Source organism: Sebastes umbrosus, chromosome 1 (genome assembly GCF_015220745.1).
Source record: "Sebastes umbrosus isolate fSebUmb1 chromosome 1, fSebUmb1.pri, whole genome shotgun sequence".
Lineage (NCBI taxonomy): Eukaryota > Metazoa > Chordata > Actinopteri > Perciformes > Sebastidae > Sebastes > Sebastes umbrosus.
This window is the reverse complement of record NC_051269.1, coordinates 32,181,758-32,203,496: the sequence shown is the minus strand read 5'-3', so window position 1 is coordinate 32,203,496 and position 21,739 is coordinate 32,181,758. Positions and strand designations below refer to the sequence as shown.

The window sequence follows — 21,739 nt, the reverse complement described above, 5'->3', positions numbered from 1 at the left end:
TTGTTTCCTCCTATCAGCTTTATGTTGTATAATATAACTTAATCACAATACCAATTCATTACTTACATATTTAACTTAATCATATTGACTATTTGTTTTCTTTTCTTATATGCACATATTATTATAAGTTATATTATAAGTAATTAATTGGTATTTTGGATTGATAACAAATTTATATTTTGTTAAGGATAATTATATCAGTAATTAATTTATATTTCTGTATGACACAGATTGAAGGTAATAATTATAGTTAGAATAATTATAAATAATAATAATTCGAGTTAATAGACAAATTAAGGAAAATGTAATTAGAGTATATGTATGGCTCAAGAAGGAAGCTGGTTAATAATTAATAATTGACTTATGGAGAAGGGGTGGGATTAAATAAGTTTATACTTCTTCTCACTCCTTTTTGAATATGTAAATCAAGGCATCAAGTGTTTGACAATTCTTTTTTTTCCTAATGCTTTCCATTGTATGTAACTACTACTTGTTTCTGACTGTCCACTTGTTGGTATGATCATTCTCTTTTTCTTTATTTAATTTTTTTTCTATTCTACATGTTCGAAATTAATTTTGAAATGAAATGAAATGTGCAAAGAACTTGTCTTTATTTCCTCCAAACGTTCAGACTACCCAGTAGAGCTTTAGCAATATCAGAATAGAAGCTGAAAAATCCTACTAACCTGAAGGCAGCATAATGCTCTAAGGTCTATGTGACTATGGGCGCCACATGGTGGATACTTTATGGTAATACAGCATTTTTAGCAAATTTGACTGTAAATTACCAAAGTGTATTGGTGTATGTGTATTTGATTGTATTTCCATATTTGTAGTGTATTGTGGTTTTATCATATAGAAAACTGAATATCTTAATTACAATGTGCATGTAAAAGCCCAACTAGGGACAAGAGTTGAAAATTAGTTATAGCTGTAAACTCTCTGTGCAGCACATCAGTTTCATGCCCTGTATTGGAACTATGTTAAACTGCATCATCCCTATCAAATAAAAATAAAATAAATTCTAATAACCCAAGCAGGTGCAGGTAATATCCATTCTCTTATTCTGAACCCGGGGAGCAGTCAGATGTCAACAACCAGTGCAAAGCATCTTTGCCTCCCTTCACAATTCCTCTGCGATAGCAAATTCAACATCAAGGTAACAAGACGATTGCCCAGGGCTTTCTTGTGCTGCTGTGTCCTGTAATCATTTCAATGACAACCAACGCTCCACTGCCCCAATCGCATTTCTTTTTGATCAAGTTTGTCCTGATAGTAGTGCTGTCAATCGATTAAAATATTTAATCGTGATTAATCGCATGATTGTCCATAGTTAATTGCGATTAATTGCAAATTAACTATGGACAATTAACCTGTTCAAAATGTACCTTAAAGGGAGATTTAACAAGTATTTAACACTCTTATCAACATGAGAGTTGGCAAACATGCTTGCTTTATTCAATTGTATGTATATATCTATTACTGGAAATCAATTACCAATGGATATCTCTAGTTTCATAAGATTTGTTGTGTTAATGCATTAAAGAAATTAGTGGCGTTAAAACGAATTTGCATTAATCTGGTATCGCGTTAACTTTGACAGTCCTACTTGATAATGAGTTTTAGTGGTTTGTTTATCTTTTGTCGTCCTTGATGTGGTAAATGGATAATTTTCTACTTCAATGATATTTTTTAGGGTAGAGGAGCTGGTTTTAATTGGTTACCTGTGTGTGTGGGTAGGATGCGTTGTCTGTCTGTCCCCAAACGCTGAAGAAAAAGTTCAAGCTGTTTCTCCTTTGGGGCTTTGTCCAAGCCAGTGGCTCTCAGGTCAGAGCCAAACTGGTCTTTCCATGTCTTCCACTGCGTAGAAAGGCCGTCTAGCATGGGCAAAAGAGGCTGCATTTGAGCTAAAAATAATGCTGGTGTGTGCATGCTGGAGGACTTGTGTCCCTCCCAGGACCAAGGCTACAAAGAGCAGTCAAAGTCATGTTACGGGAAATCAAACCAAGAATTTGGCCCATGTGGCTGAGCCGCTCTGGAAGAGGGGTCACAACTTTGCAAAAATCATCACAGTTTAATAACCAAATAAATAACCAAAAGCAGACATGCACTGTATTCTGTATATTGTGTATGTTATAAAGAAAGCATTCAGATCACAGCACATAACACTGCATCATGGTAAGAACTCCAAGAAACCTTTTACCCACTTCATATGAAGTCAAATAAAGTAATTTGCAGCAAATGTATCATCTGTTTTTCAGCCAGTGACTCACCAGTGCTGGTGCTGTATGTGCGAACAGTGGTGTCAATGGGAGGCGGTGAGCAGCCCGAGTCTATGGATGCTGTGTCGTCGTCTTGGGAACAGCCGGCCTGGATGGCTCTCAGGTAGCTGTGGCTGCGGGATCGGAAGCATGTTGGCATGGGCAAGTCTAGAGGCTCTGGGTTGTCCTGAGAGTGGGAACAGGAATCTCTGAATGTGGACTCGGAGCTGCGGTCCTCATAATGATGACTCATTTCCAGGTCCCGTAGCTGGAGGAAGGAAAGGGCAAGATTATTAAAGTCAGTATAGCAGTGGTGTGGCAAGGACAACAGTGCTGCATGAGTGGGTTCATTATCTGGTCACAGTAGCTGCTCCCAGAGCTGGAGGTGACCACTAACTGCCCAGCTGACTGTTTCTGTAAAGGGCATTCTCCATTTGTGAGACACATCTGACGGGATGCAATAAATTGGCACCAAAAGATTAAGTGTGTGGCAATTAGGTACAAAAGGTACAATTACTGGAGGACTCAGGCTGTCTGAGGGGTGAAAAAAATTAAAAGGGCACCAGAGCGCAGAAAGTTTTCAAGCATGTAGGGCAGCCTATATGGCACTGCATCACATCTTCTCAATTTTAAGGGCACCCTCAAGGGCACTTTATCAAGTTTTCTCTATTTAAGGGCACTCTAGAGGGGACTTCATCATGTTTTCTCCACTGGAAGGGCATCCTAGAGGGGACCTCGTCAGCTTTTCTTTACTAGAAGGACACCCTAGAGGGAACATCATCATGTTTTCTCCACTGAAAGGGCACCCTAGAGGAGACTTCATCCCGTTTTCTCCACTTGAAGGGAACCCTAGAGGGGACTTCATCACCTTTTCTCCACTGGGAGGGCATCCTAGAGGGGACCTCATCAGCTTTTCTTTACTAGAAGGACACCCTAGAGGGGACTTCATCATGTTTTTTTCCACTGGAAGGGAACCCTAGAGGGGACTTCATCACCTTTTCTTTAGTGGAAGGGCACCCTAGAGGGCACTTTATTGTGTTTTCTTTACTGGAAGGGAACCAGAGGGAACTTCATCACATTTTCTGTACTGGAAGGGAACCCTTAAGAGGACTTCATCACGTTTTCTGTACTGGAAGGACACCCTAGAGAGTACTTCAGCACGTTTTATTTACTGTAGGGGCATCCAAGAAGGCACAGTGCTCTTCAACTCCAGTGAACCTGGTGTTACTGCTCCTGCCTCCCTTCATGCTGGGTTTCTGGACAGGCTGTCATCTATAAGATGCATTTTCATTTCTTTTTACATTTCTTACATGACCAGCTATAGAAGAACTGTCAATTTACAGAAAAACAAAAGAAATGCCAAGGCAAGAGACATCACTTTGAAAAGCTTTATACAGCATGCATGCATGCTCTCCCCGAGACGTCTTTTGAAGAGTAAGAACCAGCCTTGCAGATGATGGGTTTCATATTCTGTTGATTGACACAAACAGCCTAGAGTAGGAGTCAAAAATGTGTTTGTAGCAGAGTTATTTTGATGTTTCACTGACTGGTAACAGAAGCATATATAGGGGTGAGTGCAAGAAGAGGCAGCACAAAAGAAAATGAAGCAGAGAATTTACACCTACACACATTTTAAATGTTGGGTATGGGTGATTTCCACTTAAGCTCCCTGTTCTGAATTAATTTAGTTTTGGAAAACGTTCCAAATTAAACAACTTGACCTCAACCAATCTAAATTATAATGCATATTAAATGTGGTATTCAGTATGCTGCTGCGCATGCAAATTAAAGCAATGCATTCACATATTGGACACATTTGTAGTAATGTAGTGACCTGTCAAGAGATTGGGTGTAAATCCTGTACTAATGGCCTGCACTGCCTCATTTGACTAGTTCATTGAAAAAGATCAGAGCCCATCCGTGTAGTTGTTCATCATCTTAGTGACCTTGTCAGTGGGAGGCTAATAGCTCTTATGTGAGTAGATAAATTAGACTAAAAACTACCAATGTCATTCATTTGGCTCTTAGGTTCAGATACATTTGGAAAATGGGGATTCTTTGTTCACAGGAAGCTCATTTTATTACTGTCATTCAAGCTGTATCTGTGAAAATGCTAATTATACTACGGAAATGAGTGTTAGTAGCTCAAGGCAGACAAAGGGGTCTTTGAAACTGACTGAATGAAGAGAGTTTGCTTGGAGCTAAGTCGTGTACATTTCGAGCAAGTACAAATCTATTCTGAACTCATTAGAAAAGTACCTGCTGAGCTAATAAGCGAAAGAGAGACGCAAACAGTAAAGAGAGAAACAGATTCATTATTTGGCCTCTGACAGCTCACATTTAATGCGATCCCTGTCTGTCCTGTACAGGCGAGCACTGACCTGTCCCAAGCAGCTACGTCTGCCCAAGGTGCTGCACGCCTGGCTGAAGTCATCATCATCCCAGTTGGGCAAAGACGAGACGGTACCCTCGATACAGTCCAGGTTGTCCAGGCTGCGATTATTGGAGAGCTCTCTGAGAGATGGAAGACAACTGGAAAGAGGAGTAAGATGACAGGAAAAACAAGATAAAGGACATGTGTTGAGGGAAATTAAAGGCAATGTCAGGATGGAGTGCATAAGGACATAATCATGGAAAAGACGGATGAACAGTTGGTGTTAATATGTGACGACAGGGAGGCAGAAGGGAAACATGGGTCGGGTGGGAAAATGAACGATCAGCAAAACCAGGAATTGAAAGAGAGATAAAAGGAGGATGTTATTCCTTTCATTTCCACTTTCATTCATGAGCCATCGTGAATCCAAATCTCTGTGACTCTGTTCCAGTTTCATTTAATTTCGGCATCAGTCATTGTAGCGTCTGAGCATGCAAAGCCAGTGATGTCAGGCCACGCATGTACACAGCTCTCTGTGCCATCATGGTGCCAAAGACAAAGAACAGGTTAATCAATCTGCACCTCTAAAGTCACTTTTTAGTTGCATATTCTTTGTTGGCACACAGTGATAGTGACATGACAGTGAGCTGCCATGCCATGTCTATGGACACAGATGTTTCCCCCATTTGGATAGTGTCAAACTCAGCTCCTTTTCACCTAAAAGCGCCGGGCAGATGGTATTTACAAGCTTAAGGGAGGTTGGCAGTTGTTGGCAGCGGGGCATGAATTTGATAATTAGAGTTGTCGCTGACTTGGTGCGTCTGAGGGGGGCGGTGCAAAGTCATAGATTGTAAATGATCCAATCAGACAAAAGCGTTTTTTTGCACAGCGCTCCTGAGACGCGGGCTTACAGATCTATCACTGACCTGCTCATTGACCTGCCCAGCTGGTGCAGAGAGGACACACTGTGGAGTGGAGACCACAGGGCGTCCAGCTCCCCCTGCAACAAGGAGTAATCCAGGGTTCTGCTGCTCACGCCAATCAAGGTGGAGCAGACCGGAAGAGAGTGAGGTTGGATGGTCAGGGGTCGGCAGGGGGAGTAGGGTTAGTCATTCAAAGCAGGCTTTAGGGAAGAATAAATCCTTAATTTTCTAAACAGAGACTTTGAAGGGATCTTTTATTTATGTGGAGGTCGGTGTGTATGTCAGGTAGAGGCCCGTGGCTATGTTTCCTGGGATGATGCTCTCTCGTTTCGGTTGAATAGAGTCTTATATCAACACTCCATCTCTGATCCAAGCGTTTGCATATAATGCGGCATTGGTATTTTGACACTGTAACCTCCAAGCTTGTGGATCACACCGGCAACAAAAACAAGAGCTGCTTTATAGAAGGTAGTGTCAAAAACATTGTCTTGAAGTTTTCAATCTCTGGAGTTACCTTGGTGAATATCAAAAGTTGATTATAATACACATGTTGGCTGATTTAAAGTATATTATAGTTCAATTTTATTATGCTGACTGTAAAAATAATCTAAAAAAACATATCCAAAATACAGTAGAGTATGTCAAAGCACGAAAATATAAGGTAAAATAAAAAAAAAAATTGAATAATGAATACAAAATGATTTCTTTTTATTATCTTATCTCTTATCTTATTAAAAAAATAAATAAATGTCTTGAGCAAATCCCTGCAGACAGTTATTTCAGATAGAAACATAGAAACTATTTTAAGTTAGACAGCAGATGGAAGTGCCGATATGCTTTTTGCAACTTCGGGGCATTGTAATCGTTCCTCTGCAAAAAACACTTTGAGCTCTGAAATCTGAGTAGACATTACAAAACACGGCCGTTCTAGCCGTTGCTTAAACATCGCCTCAGATACAAATGAAAGAATGTGAATGCATTTCATGAAAAGGCAACTCAGCCATGTCCCACTGCGCCTCCATCACATATTGTGCAATATGTCTGCTTCGGAAAGCATGTAATTTAAAGACAAGTGAGGCGCGATGCCAGTCAGTCAGAGAGACAAGGCTGATTCGTGGTGATTTACTGGTTGAGTTGAAACAAGAGTCATATTATGTAAACTAGACTAATGTCGTCTGTGTCCTCTGAGCTATGCGGATGCTTTGTGGGTCCAACAGTAGGAAGGTAAATCACAGCTGATGTATGGTAGTATGGCTGGCATGTGGGGGACAACAGGGAGTCTGACACCACTTAATTCTGTGCATGAGTAAGCGCAGCGTGTTAGTGTGTGTACCTGTGTGTGTGCATGTTGTATGAATTTGTGTTTTCCTGCATATGGTGAGGCTGGGCGTGGTAGTTTCCTTCCTGTACGCCCAGAAAAGAGTGGCTTATTTATTTTCTTTTGATTGTTGAGAGGTTGTGCCAATCAGTATATAAAACTGTGTCTTCTGGGCGTGCTCAAAAAATCAACACTTTTTATAGCCACCCACTTTAAAGCCCGAAACTTTATCTTTTATTGCAAAAAAATAAAACATTTATCCCTCAACTGATCATAGCTGAAAATAAAGCTTTGTTCTATAGTTAAACATTAATGACTCCCCTTCATAATTGTTTGATGTTAGTCTCTTTGATACCTGTACCTGACTGACAGCAGGCTGCAACTCGGTGTTTTGAATTTGAATCGTGGGGCTACTCTGGGTAGTGGCTGGAAGAGAGCCCCCAAACTGGGGAAACTCTTGCGAGATTGTTAAGGTTAGGCACTGATCTCGAATAGTTAAGGTGAGGCATTGACCTTGAATAGTTAAGGTTAGACACTGATCTTGAATAGTTAAGGTTAGGCATTGATCTCGAATAGTTAAGGTGAGGCATTGACCTTGAATAGTTAAGGTTAGGCATTGATCTCGAATAGTTAAGGTGAGGCATTGACCTTGAATAGTTAAGGTTAGGCATTGACCTCTAATACGACACGATTGCTGCTTTACATTTGAATCAGGGATTGTACCTTTAACATGAGGTTGTCTCCCCTGCTGTTGAATGCTAATGTGTACTGCATAATAAAGCCCAGCTCTGTGTCTCTGTGTGTTGTCTTACTTGCGTGGGGGTAGCTGGTCGCTCAGAGACTGCTGCGTAGCCCTGAGGTAGCTCTGGCGACGAGCGGCGGATTTTGGCGAGGGCTTGGGGCTTCCCTCCGAATCGTCGCTGTCTTCCATGTCTCCCATGGCCTTCACATAGCTACCACTGCGCATCCGCCGACATGGGATTTCGTTGGCGCCCCCGCTGCGGCCTAATGTGCTACTCCAATCACCCTACAAACAGCATTAAGTGGATAAAATGAGTCTTTAGTTATCAATCAATGTCATCCCTTTATCACTGTATTATAGCTCTTGATAGTCAGGATCTAACTTTTATCCAGCACTACATTCGCTTCAGGGCTACTCACCCTTCGTCCAACCTGCAGGTAGTTGCAGGTTAGTTCAGGTTGGCAGGATTTGGACTTGAGCATGGACCTATCCAGAGTAGCTGAGCCCTTCTGGATCACCTGTCTCGGCTGGCCCATGGTCAGCGCGGACCAGGACCCTCCTTTCATATAGTCATTATCATTCATTACCATTCTTCCTGCTCCACTTAGTCCACCACCTCCACCACCTCCACCACCTCCACCACCTCCTCCACCTCCTCCACCTCCGCCACCTCCGCCCCCAGGCCCACTAAGTGTCTGATACTTCATGTCATGGCTGCTTTTGGAGGAGCTGATTGTGTTGTAGCCACTTTGGATGTATCTGCTTTGGCCCCCCTGACTGTCATGGCCAGTTGGACGCCCCAGAGTCATCATGGCCATGGTGTTGTGGTAGCTGCTCAAATCGCTGCTGTCCAAATCGTCTGAGCTCCAGTAGCCCGACATGTTAGAGCGTGGTCGTCGCTTGGCAGTCGTCTCTGATTTTGTACCCCGATCTTTACTTTTGGATCTGCGAGCCTGCTTCCCTCCGTCTTCGGTGCCAGACGAGCCTCCACCGCTGCCAGTTGAGCGTCCGTTGACATTGCCTTTCATGTTGTGGCTCTCCAGTGACTGGGACTTAGCAAAGAGCTTCTGCACCGAGTGCAGCATGTAACGGATGCGGCCAGGACTGTCTGTGTGCTGCTTGGCGGCAGCGCCCGCGGACGTTCGATGAAACTGCAACGTGCTGAATCCGTCCCGGCCTCCGGGTAGCTGCTTATCAAACTCCATCAGACTGGTTGGTACCTGGTTCTTGGTCATATGATGGGATATAGTTGCTGAGCCGCTCGTAATCATAGGCGTTCGTCCACTCAGCCCGGCCATACCCATGCCCATACCCATACCCATACCCGTTCCCATGCCCATGGACATGGACGTCCCCATGGACATGGACGTGCCCATGGACATGGACGTGCCCATGGTGCCTGTACTTATCCCCCCGATGCTGTCTCCAGGTGGGGAGAAGTCCGACTGGTCGTAGGAGTTGTAGTGAATCCTGGGGAAGGTGCTGCTGTTGGACAGCTGGTTGTTGAGAGGCATCATGCATTCCGGTGGAAGGGAGCCGGTGTTGGCTGAAGGATAGGAGCCGGTGTTGGCTGAAGGATAGAGGTGGGGGTCCATGGTGCCGTAGTGGTCCATCGAGGGGGTCAGCAGGTAAGGGCTGCGTGGAAGGGTGCTGGTCTTGTGAGAGTAGAGAGCCTCTGGATGGCCTTGGGAAGGGTCACAGGAGTCAGACAGGTGTCTGTTACGGTTGGTCCCCAACCCTTTCATGGCGGCGAGGAGGTCCGACCTTCTAGAAGACCCCCAGGCCAAGAAGAGAGGATTGATGACCTTGAAGGTGATTCCTAGAAAACAGAGAGAACAGAAAGACGCAACAAGCGTTAATATAGTAGTGTACAAAACACACAAACATGGACACAGACTCAACAGCGCCTATCAGCTCAGCCGCACAAACACGCCCACTTATGAGCCAAGCCAGACTACAAACAGACTAGCTGTGAGGGAAACACTGTGCAGTGAATGAGCCAGCTTTCCATTGCCTCCCACGGTGAACATCTGTGTTGAAATGCTGGAAGTGGATGGAAAAACAACGTGTGGAACAATGACGGGCTGTAGCCAGTGGGCCAGGGCATACATTATGAGTACAAGAACAATTGCTGGCAGTCATCTGTGACTCCAGACACCTCCACAGCTATGCGGGGCTACAGCAATGCCAGCATAAACAAATATCCCCTCTTTTCAGTCTAATCGTATTCTGAGAAAGAAGATTAGAAGAACATCAATTCAGACAGCACAAACATTTCCATTCATGTGGACCAATCCACAAATCATGTGTCCTTTTATAAGAAAACAAAAAGCTAAAAGTCCAAGTAATAGATCTGCTGCCTCTCAGCATATCCTACAGGTTAGTTGTGATACAGAACAACCAAATCTCTGGGAGAACCCTTTCTTTCAGCTCGTAGCACTCTTTCTCTGCCCATTATTCCATCTGTTTCTCCTTCTCTCTCTTCCTTCTCACTACTCTTCCCACCTCCAGTGGGTATCCCTGGCACTGGTCACCGAGCTCCTGTCCTATCTTCGCATGGCCAGCCAAGGATGGCGGGCAGACTGTCATAGGGAAACCAGTAAAGAGGATTTGACCAGCGGGGGGGTGGGTTGCAGGAGTTGGCAGCCACGCCTCCTTGTCCTACTAGTCAAGCTGTGCCAATGCCCTGCCTGGCAAGGCGGCGATGAGGGTCCTTGCATGAATGGAAAATACTAGACGATGAAAGCGAAGGTGACTTTTGTGGTGTTTATGCATTGACAGGTATATTCATGAGTTGCTCCTTATCCAGTCTGTGGAATAATCACCAACAGAAAGTCTACTTTGTTGTTAAAAGATTACCAGGGAGTTTCAAGAGTTGGTCTGATCTCTCTCATGCAAAAAGAATACTGGTAACACTTTATAAGAACCATCATTCATAAATGGTAAAATGATAGTTAATTAAACGTAGTTAAAAGTTATTTAATGTTAGCAAACAACAAATAATCAATAATAATTAATAATGAATGATGTTTACTAATTATTAGTAATGCTCAAATGTATGGTATTAGTTTATTGTTGCACACATTATAACATTTTATAAACTATATACAGTATATATATAATTATTTGTTAATGATTAAGATATTATTTGTAAACCTTAAAGAAATTGTTTGTAAAACATCTCTAAACGTTACATAGATAGTTCTAACACTTTGTAAATGGTTGATTTGTAAAGCATCTATAAACATTATTTGGATGGCTATCATAAAGTTATAACTAATGATTATAATTCCTTGTTAAAAGATTAATAAATACTTTGAAAAGCATCTATAAACATTATTTAGATAATTAATACTTTGTGAATGGTTAATAACTGGTTTCTGGTCCATCTATCTATGTAATGTTTATAAATGTTTTACAATTTCTTAAAGGTTTACAATTCATTTGGTAATCATTAACAAATACTTAATATAGTATATCAAATGTTATAAGGTGTAAAACAATAAACTGTTACTTAATAGTTTACAAAAGTAATCAGAATGTAATTGTTATCATCTCTTATCAGCTATGATACAATATAAAATCTATAAACGAATTATTTCATATTACACAAACTAATGATAAAATAGCAGAAGTTATAGCATTACTAATAATTAGTAAACATTATTATCATTTCATTGTTTCTTAATGGTAAAATAACTATTAACTAAGTTTAATTACCTATCAAATTGCCATTTATAAATGATGTTACCAGAATACTTTTCCTTTTTCTGCACTCTGGTTTGTGAGGAATGTTTGAATAAACGTAGTATAGCGAGTATCTGTAAAATTTGTGTTTTTTTTTAATCATTCGTTGCTGCACTAAAGGAGAACTGCCTGTCAAGGCCGATACCATTATTGAGAGTCTATTCAAAACTCAACAGTATGCATGCTGTTTCCTTATCTCAGTTGGTGTATTTAAGTGAAAGCAGTTTAAAAGATTTCTGTTCGGCTTTGGAGTTTATGTGAAATCCCAGAAATGAATGTTTCCTTTACTGCAGCATGTGGAACTCACCAGGAAGAATTTTATTGCTTGTCTTAACGATCGCAAATGTTTCCCGAATCCATTTGTCATTTATGATCAGCCGTGGCAGCTGCAGCTGAATGACACGTTTAAACCATCCCTCATAACTCAAACGTCTTATATTCAGATCATTCCTTGCCTAATTCGGCGGATATGTATTATAATTATACCACACTTTTCTATCAAATTCCTCCCCAAGATTGATAAATAATAGTTGTAGTGTATGATAGCATAGCATGCAGGATATTAGATTTAGATTGGACTTTTCTGATTGGAAAAGAAGATGATTGATATAGCTTGTCATTAGAGTCCCTGCAGAGTTCCAGCAGATGTGAAGAAAACTAATAAACTGGTTAAAAACTCAATCTCATCCTCCGCATGGTACATTTATTCTTAATTTATCCAGGAGAAGTCAGTTAAGCAGGCCAGCCACATTTTAAATTCATACATTTACAGCTGCTTCGCTCAACTGCAGACTTGTACCGTTTGCTATGGGGTGTACTGTGGACTGGCAGTCTAACCGTAACTTCACCACTTTGATTCCGGCCAGGTACTCTTATTGCTAAAGTACTAGAAAGATGCACTACAAAACAACAGAAACTACTAATGAGGGAAGGAGATAGTATTGTCAAATTGTTTTTCCAACATATATTTTCCCTGGTGAGGCCATAGACTGTATATAACAAGTGGAGGTAGAGACCGTGACTTCACCCATTGGTTTGTGGCCGGTCGTTTTGAAGCCTTGTGGTCGGCATTTTTGCCCGTTGTCATCTTGTTTTTTTGCAACCAGAAGTGACACGAGAGGTTGGAGCTAAGTACAACCAAACACTAAATAAGACATTTTTAGGCGGACAAAAATTTTATAATTAACTTTCATGAACTGAAAACACACTGTGAAAGGGTTAAAGTTGTAAGACGAAAACACGGACAACTCCCAGACCGAACAACACTGTGTTAGCGAGATGTCAATCACAACCACGCCCTAAAGCATCCCCTGTTTTATGGTCTATTTGACTCTAAATGGGACCATCATTTACTAAATGAACATCATGCTGTATTGAAGAAGACTTGAAACTAGCGATTGAGACCATAAACTCATGTTTACAATGTTTACTGAGGTAATAAATCAAGTGAGAAGTAGGGTCATTTTCTCATTGACTTCTATACAATCAGACTTATTTTTGCAACCAAAGGAGTCACCCCAAGTTTGCAAGTTTAAGGCACTTCAGCATTGACTTCACTTTTCAGACCCGGAGGTTGCTCACTGGTTAACGCAATTTATTTGAATCAATGTCTTGCTAAAAGAAAGAGAAAATCACATTTGAAACCAGTCACATCTCAGACGGGCTCTATCTAAAAAAACAACAAAAGTCTGCTCGGTGCTTTTGTGAAAAGGCCATTTGAATCTGCATAACAGACTGATTTGTAAACAGGTTGAATGTTTGCTTTAATTCTCGGTGCTCACCATCAGAGAGCTAGAAACCTGCAGAAAATGAGATAATTGCACAGGTACTGCCAGGCAGACAATAAGTGATGGACGTTGAAAAGCAGCTCACTTACAAGATGACACTTAACTCACAGCACAATGTGAGTCGTTTTCTGATTCACTGTTTCAGAGAAGGCACTGAAAAGTGTGTTACCTTGCCTTTACATAATATGTGCACATGCACATTACTTTAACACACTCCTAGCCTACAGCAATTAACTATTTGCAAAAAAAAAAAAATCTTCCATATAAATTATAAGCCTGGCTTTCATGGCACCTTTATTAGCATGCTGCAGGCACAGACTCATTTAGTGTCATTAACAGAGCCTCTCTGAGTGCCATCTCTGCTGATAGGGTCAAATCCTCTAAATCCTTTTACACCACATTAGCTAACTGCCTCATATCCCGTCGTGACACGCCACTCAGCTAAAGCTTAGCATACCCTCCTCAATGTGTCAACCAGTACGCCTCCAAAATGACAGTGATGGTCGCGTCACTAATGCAGGCAGGATTGTGAACTGTACACTGTCAGTCAAAAGTTTTGAACACTTTAACACATTCACAAAATGTTGTTTTTTTTGTTGGTTAATGCTCAGTAATTATAGGTAATTATACTCTAACATGAGAAAACACAAGTAAGATGTAAGAGAAAAGAAAAATATGTGACTTTTTGTATTTTATTGAACACGACCTAGAAATGTCTCACTCTAATTATAGATTTGTAGCAGAAAATAAACTGCAGACTTATCTTATAGTTGACATTTTCTTTATTATTACGTGGTAGACCTTTCCAGTGCTTCAATAAAGCGATGATTATGAGCTAATTAAGATGCTGATTCATAGGTCCTTGAAGGCATGCTCAGTGATTACCGTCGTGACAGCGTGCGGCTGGTATTGTATTCTCTTTGTGAGTCTGTGTGTGTGTCATCATGGCAAAATGTTGTCCTGACCTGGAGACACCTACTGTAACGGGAACTATACCATAGAGGCAGTTTTGAGTACTTTGCGAGGTGTTTATATATACTGTATGTCTGTGGACAGATTTTGTCACTGCGATAGTGTCACAACCAAGATGCAGTCAAGAAACATTACAAGTGTGTAGACTCTGGCCTGATTTGGCCTCGTGGCTGGTGGGATCCCATCGCAAGATGGTCTCTAGTTTTGTTATAGTGCTCAAATGTGCCTTCAAATCCTGTTAAATGATGGAAAAGTTGCAAGTTTCAGTGTTTCCACTGGGCAGACACACAGCAGCTTATTCAAAAGGTTTCGATTTTTTAGGGCAAGACAAACATTGCTGTCTCAATAAAAATAAAAATATCAATTAATCAATCAATCAATCAATCAATCAATCAATCAATCAGTCCATATTTGTATAGCACTTTTCATACAGGATAGTGCAGTTCAAAGTGCTTCACAGATGACTGACAGGCCAGAAATAAGACAGAACAAGTGTGGACCGTGAAAACAACAGAAAAGACAAAAACAATTTAGCAATTTAACAATTTGAGACCAATTCATGCAAAACAATAAAATGATAAAAAATGTAATAGAACAGAATTAAAGCTATAATAACAGAAAAGAAGTAAAACAAAACTAGATAAATAAAATAAGAATAAAATAGAATAAAATTGTACAACTTAAATACAATAAAATAAGTGATAAATTATAACCATTCTTCATCAGAGACCTGGCTGAATAGGTAGGTTTTAAGTGTACGTTTAAAGATTTCAACGGCTTGAGCTCACCAGGATGACTGAAAATGCCTGAAAGTTGTTGCAGGTAATATGGTTTTCCTTAAGCAGGGCAAAAAGAGTGTGAAAATAAAGCCTGGCAGCTAATATTTATGCATCTTGTAATGTCAGTAGTTTTGACACCAACCTGCTAAAGTATCACTGCAAAGTATAATAATAGCGATCAAAAGGCATTTTTGACCCTCAGAGAATAAAAGTAAAATAATTCAGGTCGAGCCTCTGCATTCAGTAGGGTCGGACAGACAAGTGCATCTCAGTCTGTATGTATTGTGCTCATATAGTGCACACAAGAATGTGTCTGTGTCTGTGTTTGTGTGTTTTACACCCTGCTTGGAGCGTCTGGTGGAAGCATCTCCCTGCCTTGTGCACCGGGGAGCTGCCATCTGCTCCTCCAGTGGGGAAAAAGGGGCGTTTGGCATCGTGTCCAATTCATGACCTTACTCATTCTCTCTCATCCACAGCAACCTCAGAGCCAGAGGCAGTTCACGCCACCGACCAGAAGAGGGCGATCACACGCAATACAAGCGGGACTGCGTTTCTCCCAAGTTCCATCACTCTCTGACGTTTTCATACAGTGTGTGGGGATGTTGTGGAGATTGTCAGTCACAGAAAGAACTGGAGATGTGATGAAAAGGTCTGTGTGGATGTCAAGTTTAGATAATGATTTAAAGAAAAAAGTCCAAGACAGATACCTGAAACTCTACTGTCTCTAAAGCACTCAAAAAATTGTTTACATCAATGAAAATATACTCCATTACAAGTAGAAGTCCTGCATTTAAAATAATCTTAAAGGGACTATTTGTAACTTTCAGAAATGCTTGTTAACAGCGACACCTGTGGCCTTGAAATCAACGAAAGTCAGCGTCGAGCTCGCGCTTGCTCGCTCTAAATAGACATGGACGAGCATCGCTCAAACCAGTGAGGCGACACACGTCAGCTAAAACCACAATATCACTCTATATTTCACCTGCTTGGCAGTAATGTTAGCAGACCAGATGAAGGTCTCTCCATGAATCACTGCTGATCCTAGTGTTGGCTTTTCATGCTTCAGCGCAGGCTGAGGCAGCGGGGCTCCTCAACGAGTTACGTTATTGCCTCCTGAGCGCAGCTGGCAGCCGAAGACACCGGCACCCGGTCGGTAACGAGACGACATCGTAACTCGTTGAGGAGCCTCGTCACTTCACAAGATAAGATATGCGAGCGCGCATGTGTCCCGACCCGGTACATTTGTACGCTTAAAAAGTTACAAACAGTCCCTTTAAGTAAAAGTAAGCAAAACATACTAAAAATATAAAAAGAAACTGATATATGCCCGTAACTGATATATTATAACATATGACATTATTAGATTGCTAATACTGATGCATCATTGCATAAGCAGAAGTTTACTGTTGTAGCTGGTTGAGGTGGAGCTAGTTTTATATATAGCTGTAGGTAGGCAGCGATAACCAATAATGTTTTGCATGTTTATGTAAAAATGTGTTGATTTAATGTTGAGTTATATCTCAATCTATTTCATAATCCACATAAACAAACACAGACGCGCTTTCTAAATGTTTGCACTGTGGTTCGAGTCCAAAGCCAAGTCTGATCAGCCCAAAACAATTCAACTGTATAAACCGGAGCAGCTACTGTGGATTTGAAAATGGAACAAGGGAAAGTGAAATCATTTAATCCTAAAGCCATATGATGATAGAAAATGTACTTATTCTTTTGACCTTCACCTCTAATCTATAGGTATTTTAGCCTAGTGGTTTGGAGTGATTCTGAGATGATGAATGAGAGTTCATCATCTCAAAAAGATTCTGCTACACAATTTGTTTTCATTTTTGGACTATCAAATCTTTGTTTTTTTTCTTTGGTAAAATAATGTACATTTTGACATGTTTGGACCTCAAACAGTTATTTTAATGAAACCATCTGAGAAGTTTAGGGGGTAAATCCCTCTCTCTCTTTCTACTAACAACTCATAGACGTGAAATGTGACAAGGGCCCCAACTAGACAATGCTTTTTTTGTCAGTGGGTCACAAGCCAAAAGGTTGGAAAGCACTGTTTTTATCTTTAAAAACGCATTGTATTGTACATCTTTTTATGTAAAGTGTGTCGGGGGATCTATTAGCAGAAATGGGATAATATTCATAACTATGTTTTCATTAGTGTGTAATCACCTGAAACTAAGAATCGTTGTGTTTTCGTTAGCTTAGAATGAACCCTTCATATCTACAGTGGGAGCGGGTCCTCTTCACGGAGTCAGCCATGTTGCTCCGCCATGTTTCTACAGTAGTCCAGAACGGACAAACCAAACACTGACTCTAGAGAGAGACTTTCACATTTTTACGTTACCAGAAGGCCACTGTAGTTCTCCGACATAGAGAGCAAAACCGTGGTACCACCAGCCGCCGACTGACTTCCGTTGCTCCTAAAGTAGTGTTATTATGGTAAGGATAACCTCTGAGTGAGGCGAACGACGTTACCACAGTTTTGCACTCGGCGGCTCACGTTACCACAGTCTTGGAAAGGGAAGAGTGAGCGAAGGGGTTGTAATCTGCAACCACACCTCTAGATGCTGCCAAATCCCACACACTGTACCTTTAAGTGGAAAAGTAACTAGTTACTGCAGCTATCAAATAAATGTAGTGAAGTAAAAAGCACAATATTTCCCTCTGAAATGATTAGAAGTATGGTAGTAGCATAAAATAGAAATACTCAAGTACAACTTTTAAGTAAAGTAAGTAAAGCACACGAGTAATACTACAGTCCACCACTTCAGAAATACTACAGCGCTGGTACAGAAGGATGCATGTTTTGAGATGGTTGAATGGAATAAAACAAAAGATGTTAAATAGCAGTTAAAGTACGAGGATACATTTTTGATCCTCAAAAACCCAAATTGGTTGAACCCCATATGGGGACCTTCACATCTAATATATAGTACTTCATCATAGTAGGGACTATCTGTCAGTCTTTACCCAGACAGGCTTCCCTCTATTTACCTTCTGTAAAAGTCTTGTCTGTCAATATTTAACTATGAAAAAGCACTAAATGAAGATTTAATCCAATTTAATTACTCAGGTAACATATTTCCTGCCATGAAATAGCTCCAAAAACAAACAAACTCCTCACACCAAGACTAGGTGAGAATTTTTATACCCAATATTTTCATTCATAAGCTTTGCCATCCTAGAAACAGTAAAACCGATGGCTGGATACCGCATCAAAACGTCTCTGGGTTATCTGTGCTGTTGTAGCCATTGAGTTGCCAGATTTTTTTTCAACTGGTTGCCAGTTTCTAGATTGGCAAGTCTGTGGGCGGCCAGATTTAGATTAGAGACCGCGCAAAGGACATCATCCCCTCATCTGAGCAACGCTGTACAGAGAGGCAGTTTGTCAGAGCACAGCTCAGTCAGTCCGCCCTGAGCCCATCTGCTCCGTAGGCTTACAGCACTGCCCTGGAAGACAGGGGGCAGCTCTCTCTCTCTGAGTGTGTGTGTGTGTGTTAGTGTCTAAAAGCACAGTGTGTTACATGTGACAAAGGGAGGCGGATGCTTACAGGCTGCCGGTGAGGAGGAAGGGACAGAAGGAAGTGGGGGGAAAAGCTGTGGGGAGAAAGGTGTGGGGTTTTGACGGCAGTGAAAATGAAAGCAATCTAAAGGGAGTGAGAGGGTGTGAGAATGAGGATGTGTTGTTAACTGTGCATTGGGGAGAAGGTGAAGGCATACAAAGATGCAGAGGAAGATGAGAGACAAGTGGGGAGAAACATCGAGGAGGAGGAAGAGCGAGAGAGGTTAACGTCAAGAGAGTTCAGCTTTTTGCATATATGGAGGAAGTTTTCAGTCTTCAGACGATAGTGGAGGAGGAGTTGTGTGTCAGTTAGCAGCGATGCGTGTGTTTATCCCAGAAAAGGTGTGAGGGTGTAAATGAGTGTGAATATGTGAGGCATATGCGTGCGCAATATAATAATTGCCCGCGACTGCTTGAGAGATTTGAATTTTCTTCGCTTTGTTTTAAGTTACGAGGCCCCGTTCGAGTGAGAGGTAATTGAATAATTTGTCAGTCACTGAATGCCTCTGAGTGTTTGCAAGCGAAAACACTCGCTTGTATGTATGTGTGTCACGTAATTAATAATAAATAGTGTGTACGTGTGTGTGTGAGCATGCATGCCTGTGTGAGAAGCAGGCTAACCTTGTCCTAATTACACTCTATCTATTCCATCAGCGCTGTGCTCTGGCCTATTTTCACAGCTATAAATTTACCACTCTCCCCGCTGTTGTGATAGATGACCCACTCATTTTAGCCCATCTCTGAAGACTGTGAGCCAGATAGGAAGTCAGTGAAAGACAGTGGCACCACTTCACTTGCTTATGATGGCAGGGGAACTTTCCGTGTCCTAAAAAAACTATTTTCTGTGTGTACGTAAAACGGATATGGAGTTATGCTGATGTTACCGTTTTTGTTTTTTTTACGGGTGAGGAAAGCCTAGTATGAGAAAACACTGAATACATTTAGGAGATCCTGAGAGTGTTTTACATTTAAGAAAGCAGCTCTTCCTTACAGAGTGTTTATGAATTTGTGGACCTGATTATCATGAAATGTTAACAGTCGTTAGAGACTGTATTGACATGCATCTTTCTGTCTCTGAAGATGACTAAAGCACTGAATTATTATAGTTGCTATTCTGTCACTGTTCCTGACCTCTAATCTGCCTGGAGGGGAGCAAATGGAGAGACAAGAGGTCAATGAAATGTCACATTTTATGTGGCTCAGGCTAAAAGAAAACCCAGCTGATTTTCAATTATCACCTGTTGTATTTTGCCATTAATCTCCACAATGACTACACATAAAAACATGACCATAGTATAAAAAATATTCAGCATTTTAGGAACAATTCAACAGGTGTGAAGAGGTTGTGAGTGCTCAAGGATCATGCACCCTAATACGTGCGTCAACTTTGAATTCAAACATTCGTAGCTACACCTACGAAAAATAATGCACTGTAATTTGTATACAGTATATCCCAAAAAATCGACTCGTATGTAATCCACGTAATTGTTAAGTATAAAGAGTGACAAACGCCGGAGAGCGGCGTTCGTGTCCCGTGTGAAACCAGAAGTCAACATTGACTTATTTGTCAAATATCTTCCGTACTTAAGTTACGCCACTTCCATAGTTATTTTAACCCAAAACAGAATCTTTTCCTAAATCTAACAAAGTAGTTTTGTTGCCTAAACCTAACCAAGTTGTTTCAAGTTTATTTTGAAAAGACTGTATGCATGTAATGAGCGGAAATTGACTCTTGTTGCTGGACATTCGTAGGAAAACGCAGATATCATATGAACCGTTGTAAGACGATACGTTACGATGTGACAGCAGTGATAACCAATTATGTTTATGTAAAAACGTGTTGATTTAACGTTGAGTTATATCTCATTCTATTTCATAATCCACAATAAACAAGCACAGACGCGCTTTCTAAATGTTTGCACTATGGTTTGAGTCCAAAGCCAAGTCTGATCAGCCCAAAACAATTCAACCCGTGTAAACCGGAGCAGCTACTGTGGATTTGAAAAGGAAACAAGGGAAAGTGAAATCATTTAATCCTAAAGCCATATGATGATAGAAAATGTAGTTTATTCTCTTTTCCTCCGCCTCTAATCTGTGTGGTAGCCATTATCACAGGCCTCGTTTCAACAAATATCATCCACTCCCACCCATTTGACCTTGTTGACGTCCCTTTGTAGATCTGTTGGGAAAGTCTGAAGGCATCTGTGTGTGTAAACATCACCGAGGCAGAGTTCACATTCATTGAGACGAGTGAATATAACGCTATTGAAAAAGTTCCTTCCTTTCTCAATCACTCAAGGCTGTTCAATAACTACATTTTAAAAGAGCTTTTCAACATTCAGAATCATTTCAAAAGCAGCAAAACTTTAAAGGATAGTTTTACATATTTTCATGGCTGCCCTTATGTACACCGAATCTATTTTCATTTGAATAATTTCTCGTTTTCATGCTCGCCATAAAATGACCCCTTTATAGCGTGACTTAATAGCGTGTCCAATGTAAGAAATGGGGGACAAAATCCAGCACAAATACAAGCTAATATGAGGCTTCGGCAGCCCGAGACAGACAAATTAAGTGGGTATCCAAAGTTACAGTCTTTTGAGCAGGAAATTCTCTCTTTATGTTTCCCCACAGAAAGTGTTTTCTTGCTGAGCCGAAGGAGAGATAGTAACACAATCGGGCTCGCAGATCATTTGTGCCGACCAGTATTGAATTGTTGAATAAACTGTGAACAACTGAACCTCTGTGTGTGAGGATGCTGCAACTTATGACATTAAGATATGATATGTAGAGCATTTAATGATGGGGTGAACAGGTCTATAGTAGGCTTATGTTGGTATTGTCGTCAATGGTGTCGGTTGTCTGTTTACTAATCTAAAGTTTGCTGTATGGCACATGATGAATTTCTGAAAGGACAAATAAATATCTATCTATCTCAAAAGGGAATGTCGTACTAAGAAGACTGTAACTTTGAAAGATACCCAGTTGTTGAAACCTCATATCTGCTTCAGCTGAATTTTAGAATACATTTTTGCATGAAATGAGAAATGTGGATTCGTTTTTTACATTGAAAATGTTCAAGGAAGTTATGAATAGGAGGCTTTCAGCAACTAATAACTCTTTCCGTGTGGGCATGTTTGTATTGTATTGGGATTGACTTGAATTGAATTGAAAAAATGTGAACCCTTCTTTTAAGTATTTTATCTGCAGGAAGCAAGAGTAGAGGGTTAGCTTCTTGAATTAGAACCTCGTTGGAAAA

At 40.9% G+C, this 21,739-nt stretch overlaps 1 protein-coding gene across 7 annotated transcripts in view; it reads right to left on the bottom strand.

The window, feature by feature from the left end:
* Positions 1 to 21,739, bottom strand: part of dlgap4b (discs, large (Drosophila) homolog-associated protein 4b) — a 136,574-nt gene that overhangs the window by 22,580 nt on the left and 92,255 nt on the right. For 4 of the 7 annotated variants that reach the window (XM_037764354.1, XM_037764325.1, XM_037764324.1 and 1 more), the window contains 6 exons: positions 8,038 to 9,437; positions 7,689 to 7,903; positions 5,562 to 5,663; positions 4,643 to 4,793; positions 2,274 to 2,529; positions 1,725 to 1,877 (listed from right to left, as the gene is read on the bottom strand). In XM_037764354.1, the coding sequence (XP_037620282.1) occupies positions 1,725 to 1,877; positions 2,274 to 2,529; positions 4,643 to 4,793; positions 5,562 to 5,663; positions 7,689 to 7,903; positions 8,038 to 9,363 (2,203 nt within the window). In that variant the 5' untranslated portion in view covers positions 9,364 to 9,437. The remainder of the gene's footprint in view (positions 1 to 1,724; positions 1,878 to 2,273; positions 2,530 to 4,642; positions 4,794 to 5,561; positions 5,664 to 7,688; positions 7,904 to 8,037; positions 9,438 to 21,739) is intronic. The other 3 variants (XM_037764346.1, XM_037764338.1, XM_037764362.1) reach the window with 3 other exon arrangements.